This window comes from Physeter macrocephalus, chromosome 11 (assembly GCF_002837175.3).
Source record: "Physeter macrocephalus isolate SW-GA chromosome 11, ASM283717v5, whole genome shotgun sequence".
In the NCBI taxonomy this organism is placed as follows: Eukaryota; Metazoa; Chordata; class Mammalia; order Artiodactyla; family Physeteridae; genus Physeter; species Physeter macrocephalus.
In genome coordinates this window covers 115996447-116020736 of record NC_041224.1, presented here as the reverse complement: position 1 = coordinate 116020736, position 24290 = coordinate 115996447, and the positions used below count along the sequence as shown (strand labels likewise).

Genomic DNA, 24290 nt, shown 5'->3' with positions numbered 1-24290 from the left:
TGGCTTTAGTGTGGCTTGAAAGCTATAGTGACAACTCCACTTTTCATCTGAAGGGTACAGTAAATAGTTAAACAGTGGATGTCTCTAACATGTACCTTCAGAATAAATTCTATTAACATTCATTCAAGCATGACAGTCAGTGTATATCAGATATACTCTATTATAGTTGACTTGGTGCATACCCATAATACATGGCATATTTTACTTACTTTTTTATGTATTAAAGAACCAAAATTATTAAAAATCTGAGAGAAGACAAGTTCAGAGTAAAAAAAAAAAAATCAACAGAAGAGGAAAAGCTGTGTTTTTCCCCCATAATAGCATGAATAGCTTGTTTGAAATGTAGGTAGTGAATTGAAAGAGAGAGATATTTGTGCCTCAAATTAGAAATCAGACAGGGTGCTTCACAAAAAATGTACACATAACCTACGAACAGTAATAAAAATGCAAATACCCCAAGCAGTTCCCATTTTTCATTAATTGAATCCACTTTTTCAAGGAGATCATTTGGTAGTAAAACGCCACCTTTCTTCAAAGCTTCAACCTTACTAAGCAGCTCCGTCTTTTTCAGGTCCCTGATGGACATTTCCACACTGTATCGCTAAAATGGGAAGAGAAAAAAAGATACCATTAGGGAAAGAGGTGTTCTTAGAAAATCTTTGAGCACAGAGTTAGTGAGGTTCATGGGTGTTAAAAGTTTGTATTTCCAATAAAATTAATGGGGAGGCTAAACTAAGAAACTGGAGTAGTTGAGAAAAATTGCTGAAAACAGTTAAAAATATACAAATTTCTCACATATACACAAACATCCAAGGTATTCCATTTAGTTGACTAAGATTTATGTCTTTCCAAACTAAAGTTTGTACACACATTCGATCTTTATCTTAAAATACTCCAAATAGGAACATACCTGGTCTAGAGGGATTTAATATCAAAATTAGTTTCGGCCAACATTTGGCTCCAGAGTACTGCCTATCACTCATCTCTGCCTCCCAAAGGACTAGTCTCAGAGTGGTACAAATAAAATGATCCCTAAAAAGTGTGTAACTTCCTCCTTATCCTATAAGTCCCCTAAATTCTGTTAACTTTTTTTTTTTTCATTTTTCTTTTACTTAAAAATTCTGTGTGGGCTTGGAGAAGAGGTACATATAGAGAGGAAAAAACAAAAAACAAAAAAATAGTGTTTTGAGAATGGTTACAAATCTACGCTTCCTTATTGATTACTGTAAAATGTCCCAAACATCACAATCAATTACAGAACTCTCTTCCCACAATATACATTGTATTCTAACAAACTGCCAAGTGGGTGTCTCCTAAAGGATGTTTTGCTGGTGATAATAAGTGCTATTTAATGTGACAGTTAACTAGGGTGATTCTCTTCAAATAACTCTATTTGGAGAACTTCATAGTTAGAAAGTCCTATCTTATGGACAACTATATATGACTATGGATGTATTTTTTAAATGTGCACCTAAAAACAACTCTGAATAGAAAAACTAGATTCTGGTTAGAGTATTAAACATATTTTACAACTTTAGCACATTTCCAAATGTATACTGGCAATCCCTAAACTTCTTTCTTCAGTGCATAAAAGTTAGGTTACTGGGGTCCTTGGTAATAATACACCATTGTCCTAACTGAGCTAAGATGAGCACCTTACCAGATCTAATAAGAAATGCTTTTGTCTGGGCAAAGTAGGAAATCAGCACGTTCAAAACATGCCCAAGCACTTGGGTGATTTTATTCACCTTGAAAACATGATACTATGTAAGATCCCGAACTAAAATACAGTTGGAAGCAGCTTAAAGGAAAAGAAGGTGTAAAATCCCTGTTTCGGTTAATAGGCCCTCAGCATTTTCCTGCATATGTTTGCATACTTTTAGTTTCATATTTTAATCTTTCATTTACACTAAACATGCACATCATTTGTATTATGTAAACTTCTCCAAATGTTAGTCATTTGTGGATCACAGAACAAAATGTTTTAAATGAGGTGATTTAAAGTATTTCGTAGTATTAATGAATGTTGATCAGGGTGTCAGAGTATCCAAAATTACATGAATATGCATAATGAAAAGAATCAAGGGTTGCTTTAGAGCTCTTTCAGAATTTGGCCTGTGATACATGGGAATTCTGATTGTATTTTCTAATGGCAGGCAATTACCAAGACCACATTACTCCAACACTTATAAAACACACTGTCCACTCGAGTTTTCTGGACTCAACACTCAACAAGTATTCTAGAAACCTAAATAGTGTTTTATTTATCAGAATAATGATTGGAGGAGAGGGCAATCTGCTTTATGTAATCAGAGTCCCATCTAAAGATGATATGGCTGACAAAGATTTACATAATTAATTTGGTAAGACTTCTTTGACATAATATTGGGGGAACAAGCATTTCAAGCAAACAGAAGAATCCTATTCAAATCTTTTGCTTATGCCATGTGCATTAATTGACGGAGTCCTCCAGCTGTGCCACCCGGGATCAGCCGGGACCAGTTATCACTTTCACTTGTAACAAGCTCACCCCCTCTCGTTACCCCAACTTTGAACAGCTCCTACACAGCAGATCAGTCAAGAAAGACAACAGTTTAGATGTGTCCCATAAACATCATAATCTTGTAATAATAAAAATATAAAAAACAATTAATTTAATTTTAGACATAATAAAATAATATTCTCTGTGAAATCTAGTACCGGTAGTCACTGCAACAGCTATTATAAAAGGTTATTACATTAAAAAACTTGTCTTTAAGTATGCTCTCTGTCTTTGCCACCATGTAACCTACTGTATAAACAGACTGATGAAAGATGTGATTGATGGACGATGCCTTCAAACTATAAAAGCTAAGAGAATACAGCTAATTGTTAGATGTATCGGTATGTGCGTGAGAGGTAATAGAATGTCATGTAATTTAAGATGAAAATATTTATTTTAATTTTTGAAGCACTCTGAAGGTTGAATCTGATATAATTTAGGGCCTCAAGCTGTATATGTCATCATGCCAGAGGGTTATATTTTTGTTGATGTTAGTATGTTTTTGCTTTTCTCTCTCCAACATTTTCAGAAGCATTAGAGAGGGACAATCAACTGCCAGCTCTATTAGTTCTCGGTCATTCTATCAAGTAGGGCTACTTTAGCCTGTGGTGAGAAAATAATTTAGTCTTCATATTCATTCCGTCCACAGCAGTAAGTGAGCAGAGGTTGCCCCATTGTGCCCTGTAGTCTAGGGATGTTATGATATAGACTACTCTTCAATAGTCAAAAATGAGATTAACAAAGTTAAAGTCAGATGACTTTTCTTGAGTGCTAAGGTAAATAAGCATCCAGTATTTAATTTCCCCACAGCACCTGCTGTGGGCCTGTCTAGTCAAAAATAAAATATATTCTATTGAAAGGGCGTATTTACATTATTAAGTGTATTTGCTTGGCCAATTCAATTTTGACTAATGAAGCCTCCTAATAGATATGTGAATGATCTAAATTAAAGACACAGGCCACTCCTATTCTAAATGCCACTCCTGTGTGTATATAGAGATATATAAAGAAACCTTTAAAAACCGAATTAAAAATAACCACAAACACTAGCTCATTTTTAAAGCTAAGAATTAAAGAAGTTTTTGAAAAATTCTTATTCAGTGCTTCCTTTTTAAAAGCACAAATACTAAAATTGAATTATAAAACAAAGTCAGCCAAAACAGGACTTCCGAAGTAAATATAATTAGAAATGCATGAAGACTTGATTGAGATAACTTTTTTGACAGTTATGCTAAAGGGTTTTTTTCCCCCCAAACCTTCTTTTTTTCCTTTTTTTTTTTTTTTTTGTTAAAAATCACACCGAAAATTCTGCCCAAATGGAGACTGGAACAATGCCTTGAAACAGTGTTAATTGTCACCATGGAAACCAGAAGAATAAGCCATTTTGAAACTGGTATAGAAGGCACACATTGAGCAACTCAAGCATTTTTCTGCCTCCCTCAATGTTAAAGAACAAGATGCCTTGTCACTGTGAGGTCAGAGAAAGAAAGCGTCATGAAAGGGATGTCGATGCTCACTGTCTAGTAAGTGAAAAAATAAAAAATAAACTACATACAGCTAACGCTACAAGACTCTACCCAGTGAATCTTTTTGAAATACAAAGATCATCAAAAGATGGCCAGGATTGGGGGATGGATTCCACCTAAGCAAAACTTCAGGGCTATATTATGTGAACCTTGCCCCCAAAGCTCCCTGGGAATTCTGCTGTTGTAATAAAACTTCAGAAGAGGAAAGAAAAAAGGCAGCATGATGGAATTCAAAATAATGCTCTAAAAAGCACACAGAGAGATTAAGACATCCATTGTAAGACTTTTGTATGGTGCTTCTGTTGGTTATGCTGAAAAGAGACCAGACATTGCTGAGCGGAGAGTGAAGTTTTGGCTACGAAAAACACAAGAATTAAACCAAAGAATTTTCTTTATTATTAGAATAGGGCTGTCAGATGCTGTATCTTCAGGGTTTGAGTATTTACATCTTACACTGTTTTTTAACTGGGCTTTGTGTGATTTTATATGAGGAAGAGTAAAAGCAAGGAAAATGATCTAGTTATTATAATTACAGTTTGATTATCTTTCCCAGTGCAAAGTAATACCATAAACACCTGTATATCCTGCATAATCCCCTCTCCCATAAACACACAACAGGTAGAGAAAATACACTGAGAAAATAAAATGTATTATAGTCTATCAACAAGAAAGCTTATGCTAGGAACACACCAAAACACCAAACCACTGGTAAAATTATGCATGAAAATATGCATTTTTGCACAAAAATGCAGGGATGTGTCCGTCTATGACTCCTGTATTGTGTTTTCGGGCTAGTGTTTGCCCTCCTCATGCGAGGCTTCATGGTGGCCCCTCAGCAAGTCCATGCCTAATGCCATTCAGTGGTGAACAAAGAGTCTTTTTATATGAAAGTCCAGGGTCCACAGCTCAGCTGTACATGCTGAGTGCAGGAATCTGCTAGAGGCCAGTGTCCCCTTTGCAGCAGTTCTTGCACTGCCCCCTTTTTCAGAGCACCAGTGTCCAGCATCTCACAATGCATGTGATGTTTCACATGGAGCCAATATCACCAACACCTAGGGAAGATGTTCAAGACTGAAGAAGAGGGTTCAAGCCCAAGACAAACAATGAGTTTGTCTTATTGTTTTGTCAAGTCTTTACTTCTTGCAAACTCCTTGTATTTTACCATTAGCAATTTATGGTGAATAACTGCACAGAGAAATTATAAAGACTCCTACAATTGTCCTTGTAAATTGATAATAGGCTTTCTTGATTGGGATAAATCTGCTGCTGAGCCTTTGGAAAAATTAAAAAGTGCAATGTCATTTAAAATTGCCAGAACTCACACAGCAAATTACATCTGAGGTTAAGAATTGAGTTTTCCCCCCTCTTCTAGCTTATTTCATTTGCATGATCTGGAAATCACATTACATTGGCCATGTATTGTTAATTGGATATAGATTGCATTATCTTTAATATAAATCAAACTACAAATATTAAAATGAATTGCAAATTCCCTAATAGAAGATCATAAAACAATCTTTTTTAAAGTATCCCCCATTAATAATTTAATTCCAATTATATCACTCAGAAAACTTAAGTAGGAAACCTGGCAACTTATTTCTCCAATCATTCCTTTTACATAACAAATACCTAAGGCTTTTTAAATAAATGCCCAGAGCAAAATTCACTGTTATAGAACAAAAATAAAAAACAACCATGACTGAAAACTTTTCAATGCCAATTTTAAGTAAAATACTGCATAAGAACACCAAATCTGCCTGTCTTATCCCTTCCCTACCCAGGTCTAGGGTGAGAAAAAAGTCTCCTATAGAAAAGATTTACTAAGTTTAAGAACTATTGTAATCATACTCTGAAATTATAAAATTGATTATTATTCTTCTATTTATTTCTTAAAAGGTCCTCTAGCCCCTTAGATTTTTCTATAAATTTAATGTCTTTCTGAAGTCTTTGCATGGCCTTTAATGAGTTTATATTAAATATTTAATACTGTTTAGGGCATATCCACTACTACCAAAAACAGTTATATTCCCAGCAGTCCCACTGTTTCAGGCAGAGGACTTGATTGATCCTCCTAGCCTGAATTGAGTAGAATGAAAAGAAGCAGTTGGAAAATAGCTGCAATCATTTAATGCAGATGACCTCTGACAGCCTCACAGCTCTTCTATCTGAACAGAAATTTGCATGGGGTCTCTGTGCAGAGGAACAATGTAACCTAAATGGTAGACAATCTTTATTCTAATGAAGTGGGTGTCAAGGTCAATGTAAAACTGCAATGATAAATGGTACACCACTAGGCAAGAGAAGTTGCATAGGCATTGTAGTGCTTTCACATTAATTGAAGACTGAAATGCACTGCGTGAAAAGCACAAGCCTCTCTTTTCACCATAATGTGTTAATGCGCCAATGCCAAAATGATTTCAAGATGTTTGCCTGTTGACATGTATCTTATTGCAAAAATAACGTAAATATGAAATTATGGCACAAAATGGATATTTTTAGAATTTAGCTTTTTCCCTGAATATAATTACAAAAATCTAAATGAAATATCTCCAAACAACGTCCTGACATCTAATGTAATTCCTTTGATCCCCCTTCCTTTTCTTTTTCTATTTAGACCTGTCTTTAATTAGTTTCAACCAGCCACCTTTCATAGACCCTTCGATGGGTACTTTCATACTGAGCTAAGTGTAAAAGAGGACCGAGTAGAGGAGAATCATTCAAATATATATATTTTCCCTCTTACTTCTAAGTTTTCTACTTGGTCTGCAGTTAAGATCTTCAGGTGTTGTCTGTCCTGAATAAAAGTGTAATGAAAAGCCCATGTTTTGCAAAAGAAAATAACTATTTTCTAGCATGAGAACTAGAAAACTATAATCTGGTTGTTTGACATTGCCAAAATGACTACACAGCAATAATTACACCACTTCTTCAGCTGATCTAGCAATTTTGTGGCAGTCAATATTTTTCTTTATATGAAAATAAGGACAGTAAGCTGCTTTAAAAAAATCCTGATCTATTTAAGCCTGTGAAGGGAACATTGTTTGCTAATACACTCATTAGCAACCAACCATTTTAAGTTCATCAATTAAACAGGAAATGGAGTTGCACCATTAGTTACAATTTGCTAAAATACTGATAAGAGCATATTGCTAACCATTTGAGAAACATTTCCAGGCTCAACCCATAATATGTTATAAACTGGATGCATTTTTATGGTTGACCTCTTTTTCTGATTCCGGTAGACTCTGTGATACAGCCACCTTTCACAACACTAAGCTTCCTGCTACAAATAGATTTTAATAATGGAATTACAGTTATACTAGTCAAGAATGGTCTGTAGGTCTTTCAGTCTGCAGTCTTGGTGAATAGAAGGCTATTGGTATGATTTATTATAAAATAACTGATATTGCTTGTTTGAAAGTCTGAAGTAAAAACAAATCGTCTCAAATAGAAATCGGCATTCCTGAAATGGTAATTCAGAGGAAAAAAAATCTCAACATGAAGAAGGATAGTGAAAAAGGAAAAAAAGTTACTGACGAAACTGTTTAAAAAACTGTACAGCTTCATCTGCGTGTGATTTGTCAGGTCTGAAGCTTTGACGTGCCCAAGGGGCAGACCCCAGCGGGGAGTGGGCTGCCGAGCTAAATAGCTGTGAAAGAAGTCTTAATGTAGGATGGAATTCAAACTAACCTTGACATGACCTCGGGAAAAATATGCAAAAAGTGAAATGAATGCACTCTGCAAGATACATCCTAATTTTGTGGTGAAGCTGGTTAGTTTTACAAACATAACTGAGACCTTAAAAGAAAAATAGAGAGCTAGTAAAAGGGGAAAACTTTGGAATTCAGGCAAAAAAAAAAAAAAAAAAGATGTAAGCAGGCATGATGTGTTACGGTGAAGGCATGTGAACCATTTGGAAAGAATCCAAATAAAAACCCACACCGAACAATATTGTTGTCAGCCTGTCTATTCAGGAAAATTGGTTTTTTTAGGTTGAATATAAATGACACAAAGCCAAGATTACATCATTGCATTACAAAGTCTGTTGTGGCTTTTAGCTGAACAAGCCCCATGGATCTATTGGTTTAGGACAGTAATTCAGTAAGGAGGTTTTAATGTGTTATTTTTCCTCCAGTGTCAATAAAAAATAGAAGAATTTAAGAAAGAAATATCGTGAATGCTCTCTAGTCTCTTCCTTGCTTTTGATCCATATTTGATAAGCCAAACTCAAATTTTAGTTGATGCACTGAGTCTTGATTTGACTTTATTGTAAATTTTGCGTGTTTTGAAGTGATCGGCTTAAGGAAGAAGGCATTTGTTCTAGCTCCCCAGCCAAGGACTGGCTAACTCATTGGATATATGGAAATTTTAATTGAGTGTCAACTTGTGCAGAAATTCAATCCTATTACCTTCTCAATGCAATTTTGGAGCAACACCAGTTATTTACTACACTACTAACCAGACTTTAAACATAATTAAATTGCTAAGAACATACACCCCAAATCTAATGACTTAAATCCCTACAGCAAGGATGTGAATTCCTGGATCAGGTATATATGCTTCTATTAGATTTTCATAAGCATAAAGTGAGCAGAAGAATGCAATCATTTAGAAGTACAGAAGTACAAGGAATTTTGCTAAGAACCTGGTGAACAGCCATTTGTAAAGATCACTGCTTAGTAGATATGTCATGCCGTAGGGCCCTTTTTTTGGTTTAGTCTTATTCAGTATTTTTATTAGTGAACATATTTGTATATGGCATGTTGATTAGATTGCCAGATTACACTAATCTCATTTATCAATAAAGAAGAATAAATATTTTAGCTCAGATATCATAAACTCAAACACCTACAGGTAGTGGTATATACTAGTAAACTGGCTCCCTGGGGGAGTGATTTCCCTGGTGTAAATATTCCCATCATGGTGGATTCCAAGCTACTAATGGTTGCTACTGCTGGCAAAATTCCTGAATATTTGACAGTCAACTCTCAAAAGCTAGAACTAACCAGATCCAGCACCCCACTACCTGGCATCTAATGTACAGGAGTTGAGTATAGATAAGTCATCTTCTATCTTTCATACTCTAATTATTGCTAGGGTCATAGAAAAAGAGAACTATCGATATTTTTCTCTACTAAAAGAAAATGCATAAATGTGATGATTACTAACATTCGATTCCAGTCAAGGGGAAATAAGAGGAAGTAGTGTGGATTACGGAGGATAGGAGAGCACAAGTTTCTCTACTCAGCTCTGCCAACTGTTCCTGTGTGGGAATATGGCTTCGATATGGCTTCTGTATGGCCAGGTACACATCTGAAGAGAAGACAGAATGTATATTTTTATGTGAAATCTTATAATTTTTATATGTTGAATTAAAACTTTTTAACACTGTACACGTCAACCTATGTCTCTGAGTTAGATCTGAATTTGCAGGCAACTATTTTGCAGTGTCTATTTTAGACGATGATACTAGACTCCAAGAGAACACAACATGCTGGCATAGTAGATGAAACCGAAGAAGGAGATGGGACAAATATCAAGCCAGACAGAGTTAATAACCATCCCCTCCCCTCATGAAAATAAAATAGAAATACAGAAACTGCACAAAGAATGGAGGTGACTAGGTTTCAACTGTCTTAGGTTCAATAAGCCAACAGACAGTGGAAGGAATGTAAAAAAAAAAAAAAAAAGAAATATGATTCAGGGCTGAATTGAGACAAACCCAGGGTCAAAAAAAAGAAAGGCAGAAGATAGGTCAGCTTGACTGTGGTTTACTAGGCCCAAACCTGTAGTCCTGGTTCTCATTGGGTTCCATGTTCCAAGAGGGACCTAAGCAATGTATTAAATATCCAAAGGAGAGCACTTAAGGAAGGGAGAAGATTCAACACTTCTCCAGGGAGCAAGCTGCTGAAGAAGTCGGAGACAGATATTCCGCCGAGAGGTAAATAAGAGTTGAAGATGACAGAAGAGAGGGAAGAACATGTTAGCAGATTTGGAATATTCAGAGGACTAAATAGAAAACATTAATTTGTTTCGTCTGACCTCAGAGGTCAAGCCTGGGATCAAAGACTGAAGCACAAGAAGAAAGAAAGCTTGGGCGATAGTGAGTTCTCACTCACCAGAGTTATTCAGGTAGAGACCAGAAGTCTACCCAGTTGGGATATTTTATGGGATAATGAGGCACTGAATGAGGATTGGTCTAGAAGATAGTCTAGAATTCCTCTCTATTTTAGAAAGTTGAGCTTCTTTGGGCCCACATTCACCAGATCAGCCATAACAATCACATTATTATGTGCAGAAGAAATGCCAAGACTGAAAAACAGCAAGTTAAGGAGAAGCTGTCACTTGCTGGAAAGAGACTCAGATATAAGATACTCATGCAGAGAAACCCCGGAGAACAACAGTGGAGCAAAGACACAACCACATAAAATGTAAGCTATACAATCTAAGCTCAAATACAGAGAACAAAAATAAAAGGCAAGGTTGACTGAAAAATTCTCAAATCATCTTCAATCTGTCCTACGTTAGAGGCATATTTGATGAATTCCTGAACTTAAGGAAACCTTTTGGGTCCTTTTTTTGACTAAATATTTTTGGGATATAGGAAACTTCTACTATACAATTTATGCAGTTAGGCCCATATTTCAAGAAGTCCTTCTTGTAGATATTTTAAAGACAAACTTCACAAATACCACTCTCAAAAATTTTCTTCCATTGATATGTATCAGAACTTTCTCTAGCAGATATCTAGGAAATGTGTTATAACTCTTGCTGCCAGCAGTGTGGGCATAATGGCAATTTCTCCTACATGCTATGAAACTTCATGGTTCTGCTGTATTATGTCGAAAATCTGCACATCTCAATGGGTTTTCTGTTCATTCCAATGCACTCCAGTGACGATGTGGATCACTGCCATAATACATCATGACTGTTCTAATTACAGTTTCATTATGATATACCCTATCAGGACTGTTGTAATGTCATGTCAGCACATAGTAAGAATAGTTATGCAGTTATGTAATATCTGTTAGAGTATGCAGTGTACAATGAAAAAAAAAAAAGAAAAAAGATATGAGGAGCAGCAGTTAATGTAATGAAGCTCAGTTTTCTCCTTTAAAAAAGTTTCTAATTTAAAAGTACCATTTCTTTTGTTTCCCATCTCCCAACCTAAACAAACGCCTTCAAACACATTTATTTTTGTTTAATTGGATACTACTATATAATTTAATGGACTAATTTTTTTAATAAAGCAAAATAAGAGAAAAGGGGGGCTTCCCTGGTGGCACAGTGGTTGAGAGTCCGCCTGCCGATGCAGGGGACACAGCTTCGTGCCCCGGTCTGGGAGGATCCCACATGCCGCGGAGCGGCTAGGCCCGTGAGCCATGGCCGCTGAGCCTGCGCGTCCGGAGCCTGTGCTCGGCAACGCGAGAAGCCACAACAGTGAGAGGCTCGCGTACCGAAAAGCCACAACAGTGAGAGGCCCGCGTACCGCAAAAACAAACAAACAAAAAACAAACAAACAAACAAAACAAAAAAAAAAAAAAGAGAAAAGGGAAGTCCTTGACTGTAAGCTGTTCTCTGTATGTCACAAAAGAATAAGATTCACCTAATATATGCGACAAGAAATCCAGTAAAAATTTAAGTGTAATAAATTAAAGCCCACTGAGGCTTACTGTTATGCAAACTTCAAACACAAGGTCACATTCTTCTGTTGCCCTTGATCTCTTGTTGCACATAGAGTTTCTTGCCTCATCTCCTAAAACTCAATTGACCAGCTCTGTCTTAAAAAAAACTATGATAATGAAATGAGATAAAGCATTAGCATCCATATTTACTTCTCTAAATTATAACCATAAGTATTCATTTGCCTTTAGTCCAGCTGCCAAAATACACCCAAATATCTACAAAAATAGAAATCTTGTCATTTGTCATAAATTTGAAGAATAAACTCTCAAAGGATGAGGGCATGCCTTTTTGGTCAACCACGGAGTATCTTGAACATTTGAGGCCTTCAGAAAACACTGAGTCAATGAATAGTTTCTCAAACTAAGTGATACATGAACCGCTTTTTGTTGTTTTAATATACAATCATGAGAGAATTTATATATCAAAGCTTACCCCATATCTTTATAGCTGAATTACAGGCCTGTTCAATGCATTTATAATAGAAATGCTGACGAAGCCTAAAGCATGGACGTGTACAGTTGTGCAGCAGCAGCCATTTCAAATATAGATATATTTTTAGCATTAGGAGGGACCAAGTTTGTTTAAATCTGGACTTTTTTTTTTTACAATTGCAAGTAATGTTAATAACACACTGTAAATGTTAAGGCTAAGTGTGCAATGTCAAAATAGATTGAATCTCTCTGAAAATTGGAAATTCAGGCTTTTCAAACGTAATCCAGATGTTTGGCTTTTATTCAGATTTCAAGAAAGAGGGAACTAATATGATATAAAATTCATACATGCATATTTCATTAGTGCCTTTTGTATCACTGAATTAAACATTCTGAAACGTGCTTTTCCCAAATCACATAGAGTTTTAAACCAAAGCAGTTGCCAAGATGTTGCTCACCTCAAAAATAATGCCAAATTAATCTCATAAGGAAGAAACTATATATTTCTTATGTTAACTCTGTTGATAATGTTTCTCCAAAGAGAGTATCCTGCTTTCTCTTTGAGGATGACAAGAAAAATGAGAAGTAGAACACTGTAGCCATTGTAGTGTATCAAAAAGATATTACTGCCGAACATGGTAACTTTGAAAATCTGTGAAACTCAGTGGCCTAAATGAAGGCTGAAAGCACTGTCTGCCATACTGTCATCATCAAAAACAATCTTTTCAAGTTTAGTGCAAATGGGCATTCCCTAGGGACCATGGACTCCAGCACTGAGAAGCATGTCCAGAACTCACCATGAAGGTGTTAAGACAGAGCCAATCAATGCATTTCCAGGGTTGTCTGCTCTGAAAACACAAGAGAAATGCCATCATACCTTTTATGTATTCACATCATGACTTTTCTTTGGTAGGGTGTTTTTAACCTTTCAAAGGGTTTTAACGTCTATAATCTTAATAGATCCATAATGCCATGGGGTTTTTCTTGGTGACTGCCTGAGTCCATGTATAATAAAATATTTGATCTCTTAGGCCACTTTTTGAGAGTACTCTGGGTGTCTTCACATCAGATGAGGATGAATGTTGTTTCAGAATTAGGATATAAGCTCCTGCAATGGAGTATATAAGGTCAGGAACCATGTTTTGTTGACCCTGTATCTGCTGTAACTCTAAGCAATTATGGCTTAGATATAGAAGGTAGTTGGAAAACATTTATTCATTTGAATTTCTCCTAAAAGACCAGGTGAGCCTGTATCAGGCTGTTGAAATATATGCCAGGTATAATTATATAGTACACAGAAATGAGTAGCAGGTGATTGCCTTATTTCTCTTTGAATTTAATGCTCAGTAAAACTTATTTGGTTAAAGCATCCCGTATAGAATTTTTAGAAACAGTGAACAAATTTAATTGTTTCCCATGGCCAGGAATGGTTAATATAAGAAAAACTCCTATAAAATGTATCAAAGAAAAGAGGAAGGTGACAGCAGCTGTTTAAATATTTAAGGACACCTTTTATGAGTTCAGTGTTTTCTCACAGCAATAATATTTGATCAGAATGCAAGAGGCTGGCTCCAATTTCTAGTTCCAACACGAGTCTGCTATAGACTTAAAAACTTTTCTGTTCTAGCCTCTCTTTTTTGTTTCTTTCGGGTACATGTCCATATTTACAAAGAGAGCTTTTAAGAAAATAAACTTTAAAGATTTTAGGCGTCATTTCAATGGATTTTTCTCTTTTTTGTTCTACGTGGCAAACCCATGGGGAAAGTTAGTAATATCACTTCTGTCTTACGGGTTAAAAATTGATACACAGACGTTAAGTGACTTGCCCAAGGTCAATAAGACCATGCTAAAAGCCAGAAACAGAATTTTCTGGAAGAATTTCAGCTTAGTTTGCTAGGCCATTCTGTTATTCTTGAAAATGCGTCTTTAGATATCAGTCCAGAAGTCTGAGGAAATTGGTGGGCCCTGGGAGTATAATGTAAATAAAGTCAAGAATGCCATCCAAAGTGACTTTAGAGTAGTCAAAACACAGTTAAGAACCCCACCCTTATAGCTTCTACACACAGATTCACTTTGGTGTAGGCTCATCTTCCAAACCTCCATACATCTTCAACAGCATGAGGCTGAGGCTGAAAGGGCAGATAAGAGAGTTCTCACTGTTAGTCATACTTGTCATCCAGGAGCTCTGGGGTACAGGTAAAAATTTATTAGTATAAACTAAGACTATAAAGAGCAAACCTGGGTTGTGACAACTGCTTTTAACCATTTTTCCAGTTATGTAAGGGAGTCTACCATAAACATTCAAGTAAGTTTACTAAAACAGCACATCAAAGAGAAACATACTGTGTTTGTGTGTATGTGTATGTATGTGTATCCAATCACATAAGTGATAAAAGTAAGGAAGAGGATGGAGAGAAGATTTAGAGAACAAAATGAAGGAAATGCATAGATGGATGGAGAGAAAGTAATAAGTAAATAGGGAAAATTACAAAGGTTTAAACAGATAGGGGAAACAATAACTAGTCTGCAGAGAATAAACCACAACAACTACATAAAAATAAAAGTACTGCAGAAGAGGAAGGAAATCACAGCTGGAGAGGTCTTCAGTGAATGACTTCCCTGAAAAAATCAGATGAAAGAATATGATAATGATGGCTTAAAAAAATTGTGTAAGGGCTGCAAAAATTCACTAAGAGGAGATGAGAACAAAAAGAGGCAGAAGTACTAGGATGTGGCCATTTAGTACAGCTTACATCCATAATAAAGGACAACTTTTCAAGAATAAATAGGTACTAAAATGTGTGATTTCTAGGATTTTCTCTAAGCACCATCAATAGGGAGCCCCTTCACTGGGCACCATCTTCCCCGTGAATCTTACTTCTGCCTTTGCTATATTGGTGGTTTGCTACATGGTCCAAGGGATGCCATTTCATATTTCTGTGTAAAATCTGTTCCATTTAAGACAGGGACAATGATATACTCGCCACTTACCCACCACAGATATAATTTAAGAAGTAAATAGGTCATGTTTCTACAAAATTTCAAATCTCTGTGGAAAATGCATCATTAAAAAAAAAAGTCTCTACTTTTAATATACATGACTTTTGTAATAAGATATTTTTGGTCTGTTACCCATTTGCAAGTAAGAATGCAAATGTCCCATTCATTTTTCTTATATGTCTTAGAAATAAGGTACTATAACTACTGTCTACATTAGAGAGTAAAACAAGTCACATTGGAGGGGAGTCATTGAAAAGGTACTATATATATATATTTTTTTTTCCCTGATCTTTTAGAAAATATATCAACAAAGCATTACTATTTTTCTCTACCCTTAATGAAGGCAGGAGGGAACATGCTGATATTACCCAGTAATACTACTTCTCAAAATCTATACACACATGACCATTTAATTACCGAGTTCTATAAACATGGAAACAGAAAAGGACACACGCCAAACATTTTAATTTGTGAACTAATGAGTTTCAAAGAGTTAGGCCAAAAAAAAAAGAAAATATATGCCTGGAATCAGATTGCCCATTTTTAAACTCTGCTTGCATTGCTTACTAGCTGTGTAATTCTCTACGTCTTAGTTGCTCATCGGGGGATAATATTAATACTTCTTTCATAAGGTTGCTCTGAGGACTGAATGTGCTAATATATGCAATGTCCTAGACAATTCCTATTACATAATAAGCACTATATTCAAGTGTTTGTTCATACTTGATCCAAATGTTGCACGCTAAAAAAAATAACCTTTGGCATAACTTTTCTCATCTCTTTTATGCCCTTAGTTTATATATTTATGTAAAACTTCCCTTCACTAAATAAAACACTGAATCTAGGAATCAAAATTCAGTAGGAAAAAAACCTTACCTTTTATTGACTTCCACTGAACACATGGCTGAAAGCTATTGTGATTTGCCATTGGTTTGTTACTCTTCCTCAGTGTGTCTTCCTGATTTTGGTAAAGGCCTAGGAGCATGTCAAACTAATTCCCAAATCTGAGGGGTTTTCCCATGTTGCATTCTTGTGCAATGCACCTATCTCCATTCGACTTATTAAAATTCTATCTAGCAAGGTCCAGTTCAAATTTCATTTCTTCTACAAAGGTATTCTAAGACCAGCACTTTTTTTATACAACACAAATGTGCTACCTTGGCTGTAATTTCATGTTTTTTGGTTTTATTTTTCTAAAGGGATTATAAATTACTATGGAAAAGGATAACCTTCCTTTTAGTTTGTTCTCCATAGAATATAGTAATACCTAACAAATGCTTATTGCCTCATCTTCATAGTCAGACAGCATAATTCCTTACTCTTCCTTACTTTTTAAAGTAAGGGTGGAATTATTCAACCAGTAATTCCTAATACATGTATTAGAACATATGGACATATGTAATTTTAAAAATATATGTGAGAAAAGAGAATTAAGGTAGGAAATATCATTGTGCGTAGGCACACAGAAAGTGATGCAAATTTCATAAATTATTAGTGGGGCTTGATACTAATTAGTACAGTTTGGAAAGTAGAAAAAACTTGAAATCAATTTTTCCCCAAGCAAATATGAATCTGCCTTTAACCAGATAGCTCTCCAGAGAAGTAGCCCCAGTAGGGAATTTGGAATTAGAGTGATCGTCGTCACTAGGTCTCCCACGGTTGACTTTGAATTCAAACGTGAGCCTATTCTCTACCAAAATACCCTAGAGACCATTCTGGTCTTTTCGTCATAGACAGCTAAATGCCTTTAGCCATATTTGCCATGACATCCAATGTGACAAATGAAATACAAACCAGGGGTGTACATACCATAACACAAGCAGAAGGTAAGACCAGGTTGTTCATATGATGTGAAGTGACCCATTTTCAATGGAAATTTAAATAAATATATCTATTCTACGCTATCAAGAAATCTGAGGAACATTTGGTAACTCTGCCTAAAGAAAACGGTAGGAAAATTAAAATATGTGGAAAATAAGATGTCAAAGACAGGTTTAGCAAAGGACACTGTCGAGAACCTGATTGAATAGCTATGTAAAAAAGAGTGGATATATGTATATGTATAACTGATTCAATTTGCTGTAAGCAGAAACTAACACAACATTGTAAATCAACTCTACTCCAATAAAAATTCATTTAAAAACAAATGAAATTTTATATAAATCTGAAAAAAAAGAATAGTTATCTACTACTGAATAAAAGTAAAATGGAAAGGAAAGGGTCCAAAAAGGCTCATAAAATATGTATTTATGACTACTATCTGAGATGAACTAAAAATAACATGGCATTTAGAAATTACCACTGTTGGGCTACCCTAGTGGTGCAGTGGTTAAGAATCCGCCTGCCAAAGCAGGGGACATGGGTCCAAGCCCTGGTTTGGGAAGATCCACATGCCATGGAGCAACTAGGCCCGTGCACCACAACTACTGAGCCTGTGCTCTAGAGCCCGTGAGCCACAACTACTGCGCCCGTGTGTCACAACTACTGAAGCCCGCGTGCCTAGAGCCCGAGCTCTGCAACAAGAGAAGCCACCGCAATGAGAAGCCTGTGCACCACAACGAACAGTAACCCCGCTCACCGCAACTGGAGAAAGCCCACTCACAGCAACGAAGACCCAGAGCAGCCAAAAATAAATAAATAAAATAAATAAATTTATTTTTAAATAATTAGAAATTACCACTGTTATGGTAGTTTTCCAAAAAAAATTATATTAATTCAAATATATATTGTTTCCTTAGCTTTGAAATTGTTCCTAAAATCCTGATTTTTGCCAGATTGCCTATAGGCAAAATCAATTACTAATTAGAACAATCTTTGTTTTTTCACCAAAGAGAGAATATTGAAGTTGGAACGGACCTTGGAGCTACCTAGTCCATCCCCCTCACTTTACAGATGAAGAAAATGAAACCTGAGAGCATGAGTGTCAGTGCCTAGGGAGAATCCGGCCTCCTTGTGCTTTATCACAGGGCTTTCCAATCTTTTTTTCCTATCACTGGTCCTTAGTGAAGCTTAAAAATAAGATCAAAGAACACTCAAAAGAGGATCTAGATTATAACATAACATAAAGAAACTGAGGCACTGAAATGAAGTCCATTCACATCCTCAAGAGAATTTAATACGCGGAGATCTGAGTGACAGTGGCCTTTGCCTTTTCCTGAGGAGGTCTCAAGATCAGTTAATCCTGATAGTATGCATATGAGAGTGTGACTGAGTTGTGGTAAAGCTCTTAGAGTAATAGCCAAACTTTTTTTTAAACTCCACTTTGTTGTACGTGTGTATGTGAGAGTGTGCAGCTAAATATTTTTATTTTGTTTTTACTGTTTCTAAGTCTGATTGATATTTCATTTTCTAAAAAGGTCAGTGTAAATTTCTGTTTCAGCATCAGACACGAAATTTAGGGTTCATAGAATGATTTCAGAGCAGTCCAGCCGCCAGAGAAATACTAATAAAAGCAGAATAACAGCCAAAGTTGAAAGAAGTGTTAGATCCACTCTCTGCTTTCCTTTGGGTCCCACAAGCACGCTAGAGTATAGGAGGCCACCTGGTGGTAAAATGAACCAATTAACCATTTAATATTACATTGAAAAGCAAGCAAAATAGGCAGATTTTGGGTTGTTAAAAAAGAAAAACTAGAACCTTGGGCAAAAAATTGATAGTCAACATGTATTATTGCAATACAACAGAGAGAAAATTGAATTGGAAGATCATTCAAGTCTGTAGAATAACTTATATTCCTAAAATGTTGCCATAATAGTTATTATATATACCAGGGACTGGCAAACTTTTTCTGTGAAGAGCCAGATAGTAGAGGTGACCCTTGAACAACTCGGGGGTTAGGGGAACCGACCCAGACACAGTCAAAATTCCAAGTATAACTTTACAGTGGACCCTCTCCACCTGAGATTCGGCAACTATGAATTCAACCAACTGTGGATCATGTAGTACTGTAGTACTTATTTACTGAAAAACATCCACGTATAAGTAGACCCATGCAGTTCAAACCCACACTGTCCAAGGATCAACTGTAAATAGTTTAGGCATGTGAGCATGTAAATAGTTTAGGCCTGTGAGCCATATAGTCACTGCTGAAACTACTCAATTCTGCTATCTTAGTGTAAAAACAGCCACAGGCAATTCATAATGAATGTGCCTGGCTGTGTTCCAATAAAACTTTATTTGAAAAAAAACAGGCTATAGTCTGGATTTGACCTTCAGGCTGTAGTTTGTCAACCCCTGATTCTGTACTATGTATTGTGAGCATACTATTTACTATAAGCACAGGGCTGAACCCCTTACATACCTCATTGAGTCCTAACAACCTTTCAGGGTAGGTGCTATCCCCATTTCACAGGTTTAAAAACTGCAGCTTAAAAAGTTTAAATAATTTGGTGTAAAATGTACTCTGCTCCCTCTAACTTAGAAATGCTTTATGTAGCCTCCTGACCATTTTTCTCTGTGATTGCTGACACCTCTTCTGACCCTCCCTCTCATTCATCCTGCAGACGCTGCTTTTGGTTTCCCTCCATGATGACTTTGCTCCTGTTTCTCTACCTCACGTTCCCTTGAAATGTTGTCTCTTACCATCTCTTTCTCCGTCACTTCTTTTATGTTTAAAAGCTTTATGTCAGTTTTCATAACAACAGATGCAAGCAAGCACAGAAAAAAGACAAAAGCAATGTATTAAAAATAGATAGCCACATATACAACAATAAGCCAAAGAAACTGTCATACCATATATGTTCCAAATGGAATGTGAGCCAAAAACATGATGCTCACTCTTACATAAATAATATATTACACATCCACTGGGAGAAGAAGCAGCTCTGTCCCTAAATGGCAAGAGGATATTTTTGGTCCATTTTTATCTCATTTTCTTTTTCTTTTTAAACTCTTTTTTTCCCCAGGTATACACTGTAAGTCACACATACCATCTCAGACAGACCACATTCCTCTTCCAAACTAACCATGAACTATTTTATTAACTGTTAATAAGAGAAAGTTGAAAAACCTGATGCAGAAATCCACAGAGCTCATTAAAGCCCCTCAAATACATGGATTTACCAGCAGTCTCTCAATATTAGCATATTTTCTCCTACAAAAGAGGATTGAAGTGGTTTCAGTTAGAAGGAGTGTAGACAAAACTGAAATAAAGGATTTTTTAAAGATTTTTTAACTTGAAAAGAAAACTGCAAAAGATTCAGATATGTGACTATATTAGAAAATAGAAGAGATTTAATTATGGAGCATGGATTCTGGCTGATTTGACAATTAAACCTAACAACAGAAGGGATTTACACTAGATATAAGAAGACTTTCAGGGCAGTGAGAATTGTTAAATATTTTAATGGAAGATTGTGAATTCCCTCTGGAAAGGTCTTTAATGGAGGACAAATTCTCTCTTATCTGGAATGGATAAAAAACAATCTCTGAGGGCTTCCCTGGTGGCACAGTGGTTGAGAGTCCACCTGCCGATGCAGGGGACACGGGTTTGTGCCCCGGTCCGGGAAGATCCCACATGCCGCAGAGCGACTAGGCCCGTGAGCCATGGCCGCTGAGCCTGCGCGTCCGGAGCCTGTGCTCTGCAACAGGAGAGGCCACAACAGTAAGAAGGCCCGCGTACTGCCAAAAAAAAAAAAAAAAAAAAAAAAAAAAAAATCTCTGAAAGAGAGGAAATGAAATGAAGGTCGTTTTGAGGTCACTTGCAGTCCTGAAACTCCAGGTAAAATTCTCACTTCCCATGGGTAAATAACTGTACAAAACCTCTAAGGGATTCACTTTGGAAGATTCAGGAGAAAACACTTGTTAAGCAGGTGATTCAATTCAGAAAGTATTTATTGAGTGTCAAATATTACCTAACTCTGGGGAGACGTCCACCCCAGGAGGGCACACGTCTGATCAGCAGTGTGGACAATGGACAGGGAACACAATTATTTACTTCGGTTAATTTTTTAAAAAATCTTTGAGCTCCAGTCAGCTTTCTGTAACTATTTCCTGAACTTGGTGAGCTCAAAAATCCTGCAAGAGCTGGCTGTCACATGAAATTTCTGGCCTTATTCATGGTATCCCTGGATCTTTTTGTAAACAGAAAAGGCTCTGACAGTGTTTCTATACTTTATTTCCTTTTCTAACCCAAACTTGGATGGATGGAGCCTCTTAAACTATCATCAAAACACTGGTTATAAAATACTAGCCAAATCTGAGCTCTTGTGCTATACTCCCTTGTTGTAGAGAAAAAATTCAATTAGCTCAACTCTAGAGATTCATTTATATTTTAGTTTTCAGGAACGTGAGGATTTTTGTTCGTGGCTTATAAGAAAACCAGAGATTCAAGGAATGGGTCTTTAGCATCACCAGGCTGAAGAGAGTGAAGAAGAGGAGAGAACAACCATACAGAGAGAAGTGTTCCTCATGCTTATTTTCAAATCTCAGCATGTCCCAGCTGAGGAAAGCTGAGGAGGAAGGACAAAGTTCAATGGGAAGACAGTAAACCCAAAAGGATGCCAAAGTAGACACAAAGAGGGGCAAGAAGTGAATTCATCACAAATCTTTATCAAATTCTAATTTTAAATGGCACATCTTTTAACCTTTTCTTTATTGCTTAAAATCATTATAGCTTACAATTAATCACTAAAAGTATAAATGACCATATATGAGGATTATTTTTTTAAATAATAAAGAGTATAAAATTTTTAAATACAAGAGTGGAAGTAAGTTTCGAAATTACGTTTCAGCTTTTTCTTGACGTTATAGAAGTGAAATTTAGTTTTTTTAATTTCATATTCTCAATTGGCTTGCTATAGCTTTGGAAAGATGAGTCAGTCTTTTAGATTCTCTCCCCTCTTCACCCTCATCATGACTGACTTGGATTAAAGAGCCAGCCCAAGTCCAAATCTTCTATTATTTTTCTCACCCCTTCATGATTAAATTTTTAGACACACTCATCTGAAGTGAAACCAGATTTTCTACAATGAAAGTGTCAGTAAAATCTCCTGCTAACTATGGTACAAGAACAAATTGTGCTGATATACTTCACATTGCAAATGACTGTTCATGTTTACCTATACTTATTATTCTATTATTAGGCTTCGCATTTGCACGGTTCATGTTATCCTCACACGTATAAACAATTGTACTGAGATTGTCTACATAATCAAGAATACATCAGTGAATACTATGGTTTGAAAGGTTGGAAACTAGCCATAGAATTATGGTGATTAGTTGTACATTTTTGTACCATTTGTCTCAGACATGGATGTCACTGTCCTTCCCTTCCTCCCTCCCTCTTTTTTTCCCTATCACCATGTTTTTTCCCCTGATATCAACCTGGCCAAATCTGAGTACTCTGAGTATTAAGAACTATCCTTAATGCACATTGGTTTTTCAAGGAGAGAAATTTTTGTTTTTCTTTTTATATGTAATGTAAGAGGAAGCCATGAAGTTTTAGACTCAATTACCACAGCATGAAAATAGGATTGTTTTCTTGAAAAAGTAATGAGTTGATAGCATAGCTCTGATAAATAGGATCTAATTAACAGATTATTAAATTAGCCTTATTGGAAAAATGTTTCTCACCATATATTTATTGAGTTTCTATTCTGTGCCAGGTACTGTGCTAAGCACTGGAGCTATATCAATAAACAACACAGACATGAATCCTGCCCTTGGAATGTGAAATCTAACAAAAATTATAATCATTCATTCTCAAATTTAGTCCACAAAGTTTAAATCTATCATATTATTTAAAAATATGCATTTAATTAATAACAAAGTACTCATGGCTAAATTATTCTCAAGGAGGGTTCTCTCAGGGAGGCACCTGTGAGTATTGAAAGGGATAATTCTATTGTAATGAAGGTAGCAAAATCCAGTATGCCAAAATTTATAACATAGAAATGAGCTCCAGACTGAAACTTGGCAGATATGAAAGGAGTTTGTATAGTTATTTATATATGCATGATTTAAATGTCTTGGGACAGCCAGCATGTCTGGTCCAAGGAATCTGACTTCATCCAGATTCAATCCTGATGAAAGATTCTTTTAATTCAACATGTTAATACTTTGTATATGTGTGCATATGTGTAAACACACATAAATGTATGCATAAATGCATGTGTACCTCTTCCACAGACTTCCTAGTTTTCAATGGCTAAAATGAGGTGACAAGGGGAATATCAAAATCACAAAGCTTTATGCAAATGTCTATGAGCATATGGAATCAACCACTTAAGAAGCAGCCGAAGTAGTAAATTCAGACGAGTTTCAGGGGTGTATAGATATCCTATTGGAGAAAGTTGTGGTCTGAGAAAGTTTGGAAGGAAAATTGAAATCAACCCCCAAAGCAATAAGGATTTTAGTCTGGTTGACTCTTTCCTAGCTTTAGAAAAAGAAAATGTGTGTGTGTGTGTGTGTGTGTGTGTGTGCGTGTGTGTGTATGTGTGTGTGTTGTGTCTTAGGTAAATGAATCAAGGTTCAGCAGGAAGACCACTCTTCCCTCGTAGCTTCCCAGTGTGCCTCATTAGGGATAGAGTGTCACAGAAGTGCCTATTTTAAGAATGTATGAGCTTCACAAATGCCCACTTTATTAAAAATATGCCTGGAATGCCCTTGTTTCTGAGAAATGAATTTGCTTCCTTGACAGGACTGGAAGGTGGTTTTTCTATAAATGATATTCCTCTAGAGCATCTCTCCATGGGGACACTTCTTCAATGACTCCCGTTGGCAATAACAGAATCCATGAGGTTGAATCTTCCTCGGGCAATGCTGCCTTTAGTGCATCTCCCCAAATGACATACATATTTTCAGCCTTGACTTTCCTGAATCTGACAGAATATAACACGAGGCTCCTGTTATGGCAACACTTCCCCAGGGTAGGGTGCTGAGGTGCTTAAGAAAGGCTGATGAGTGGCTAAAGAACCAGCCCAAACCCATCATGTTTTCTCTGCAGATGTACCATCTAAATATTTAGGACTTTCTTCTTTCTATCTTAGCACAAAAAGTTCATGAAGAGGGTGGAAATAATGTTCTTGCAAGAATTTTACCTGTTGTAGAGAAGAGGATATGGGGCAACAGTGAGCAGGCAAGGATCAAACCCTGACTTATTTACTT

The 24290-nt window shown here is 36.2% G+C and overlaps 1 protein-coding gene across 3 annotated transcripts in view; it reads right to left on the bottom strand.

Annotated features, from left to right (window-relative positions):
* Positions 1-24290, bottom strand: part of AKAP6 (A-kinase anchoring protein 6) — a 529420-nt gene that overhangs the window by 114815 nt on the left and 390315 nt on the right. For all 3 annotated transcript variants that reach the window (XR_003681883.2, XM_028495685.2, XM_028495686.2), the window contains exon 10: positions 455-601. Coding sequence is in view for 2 of the 3 variants with exons in the window: in XM_028495685.2 (XP_028351486.1) it covers positions 455-601 (147 nt within the window). In the remaining variant the exon portion in view is untranslated. The remainder of the gene's footprint in view (positions 1-454; positions 602-24290) is intronic.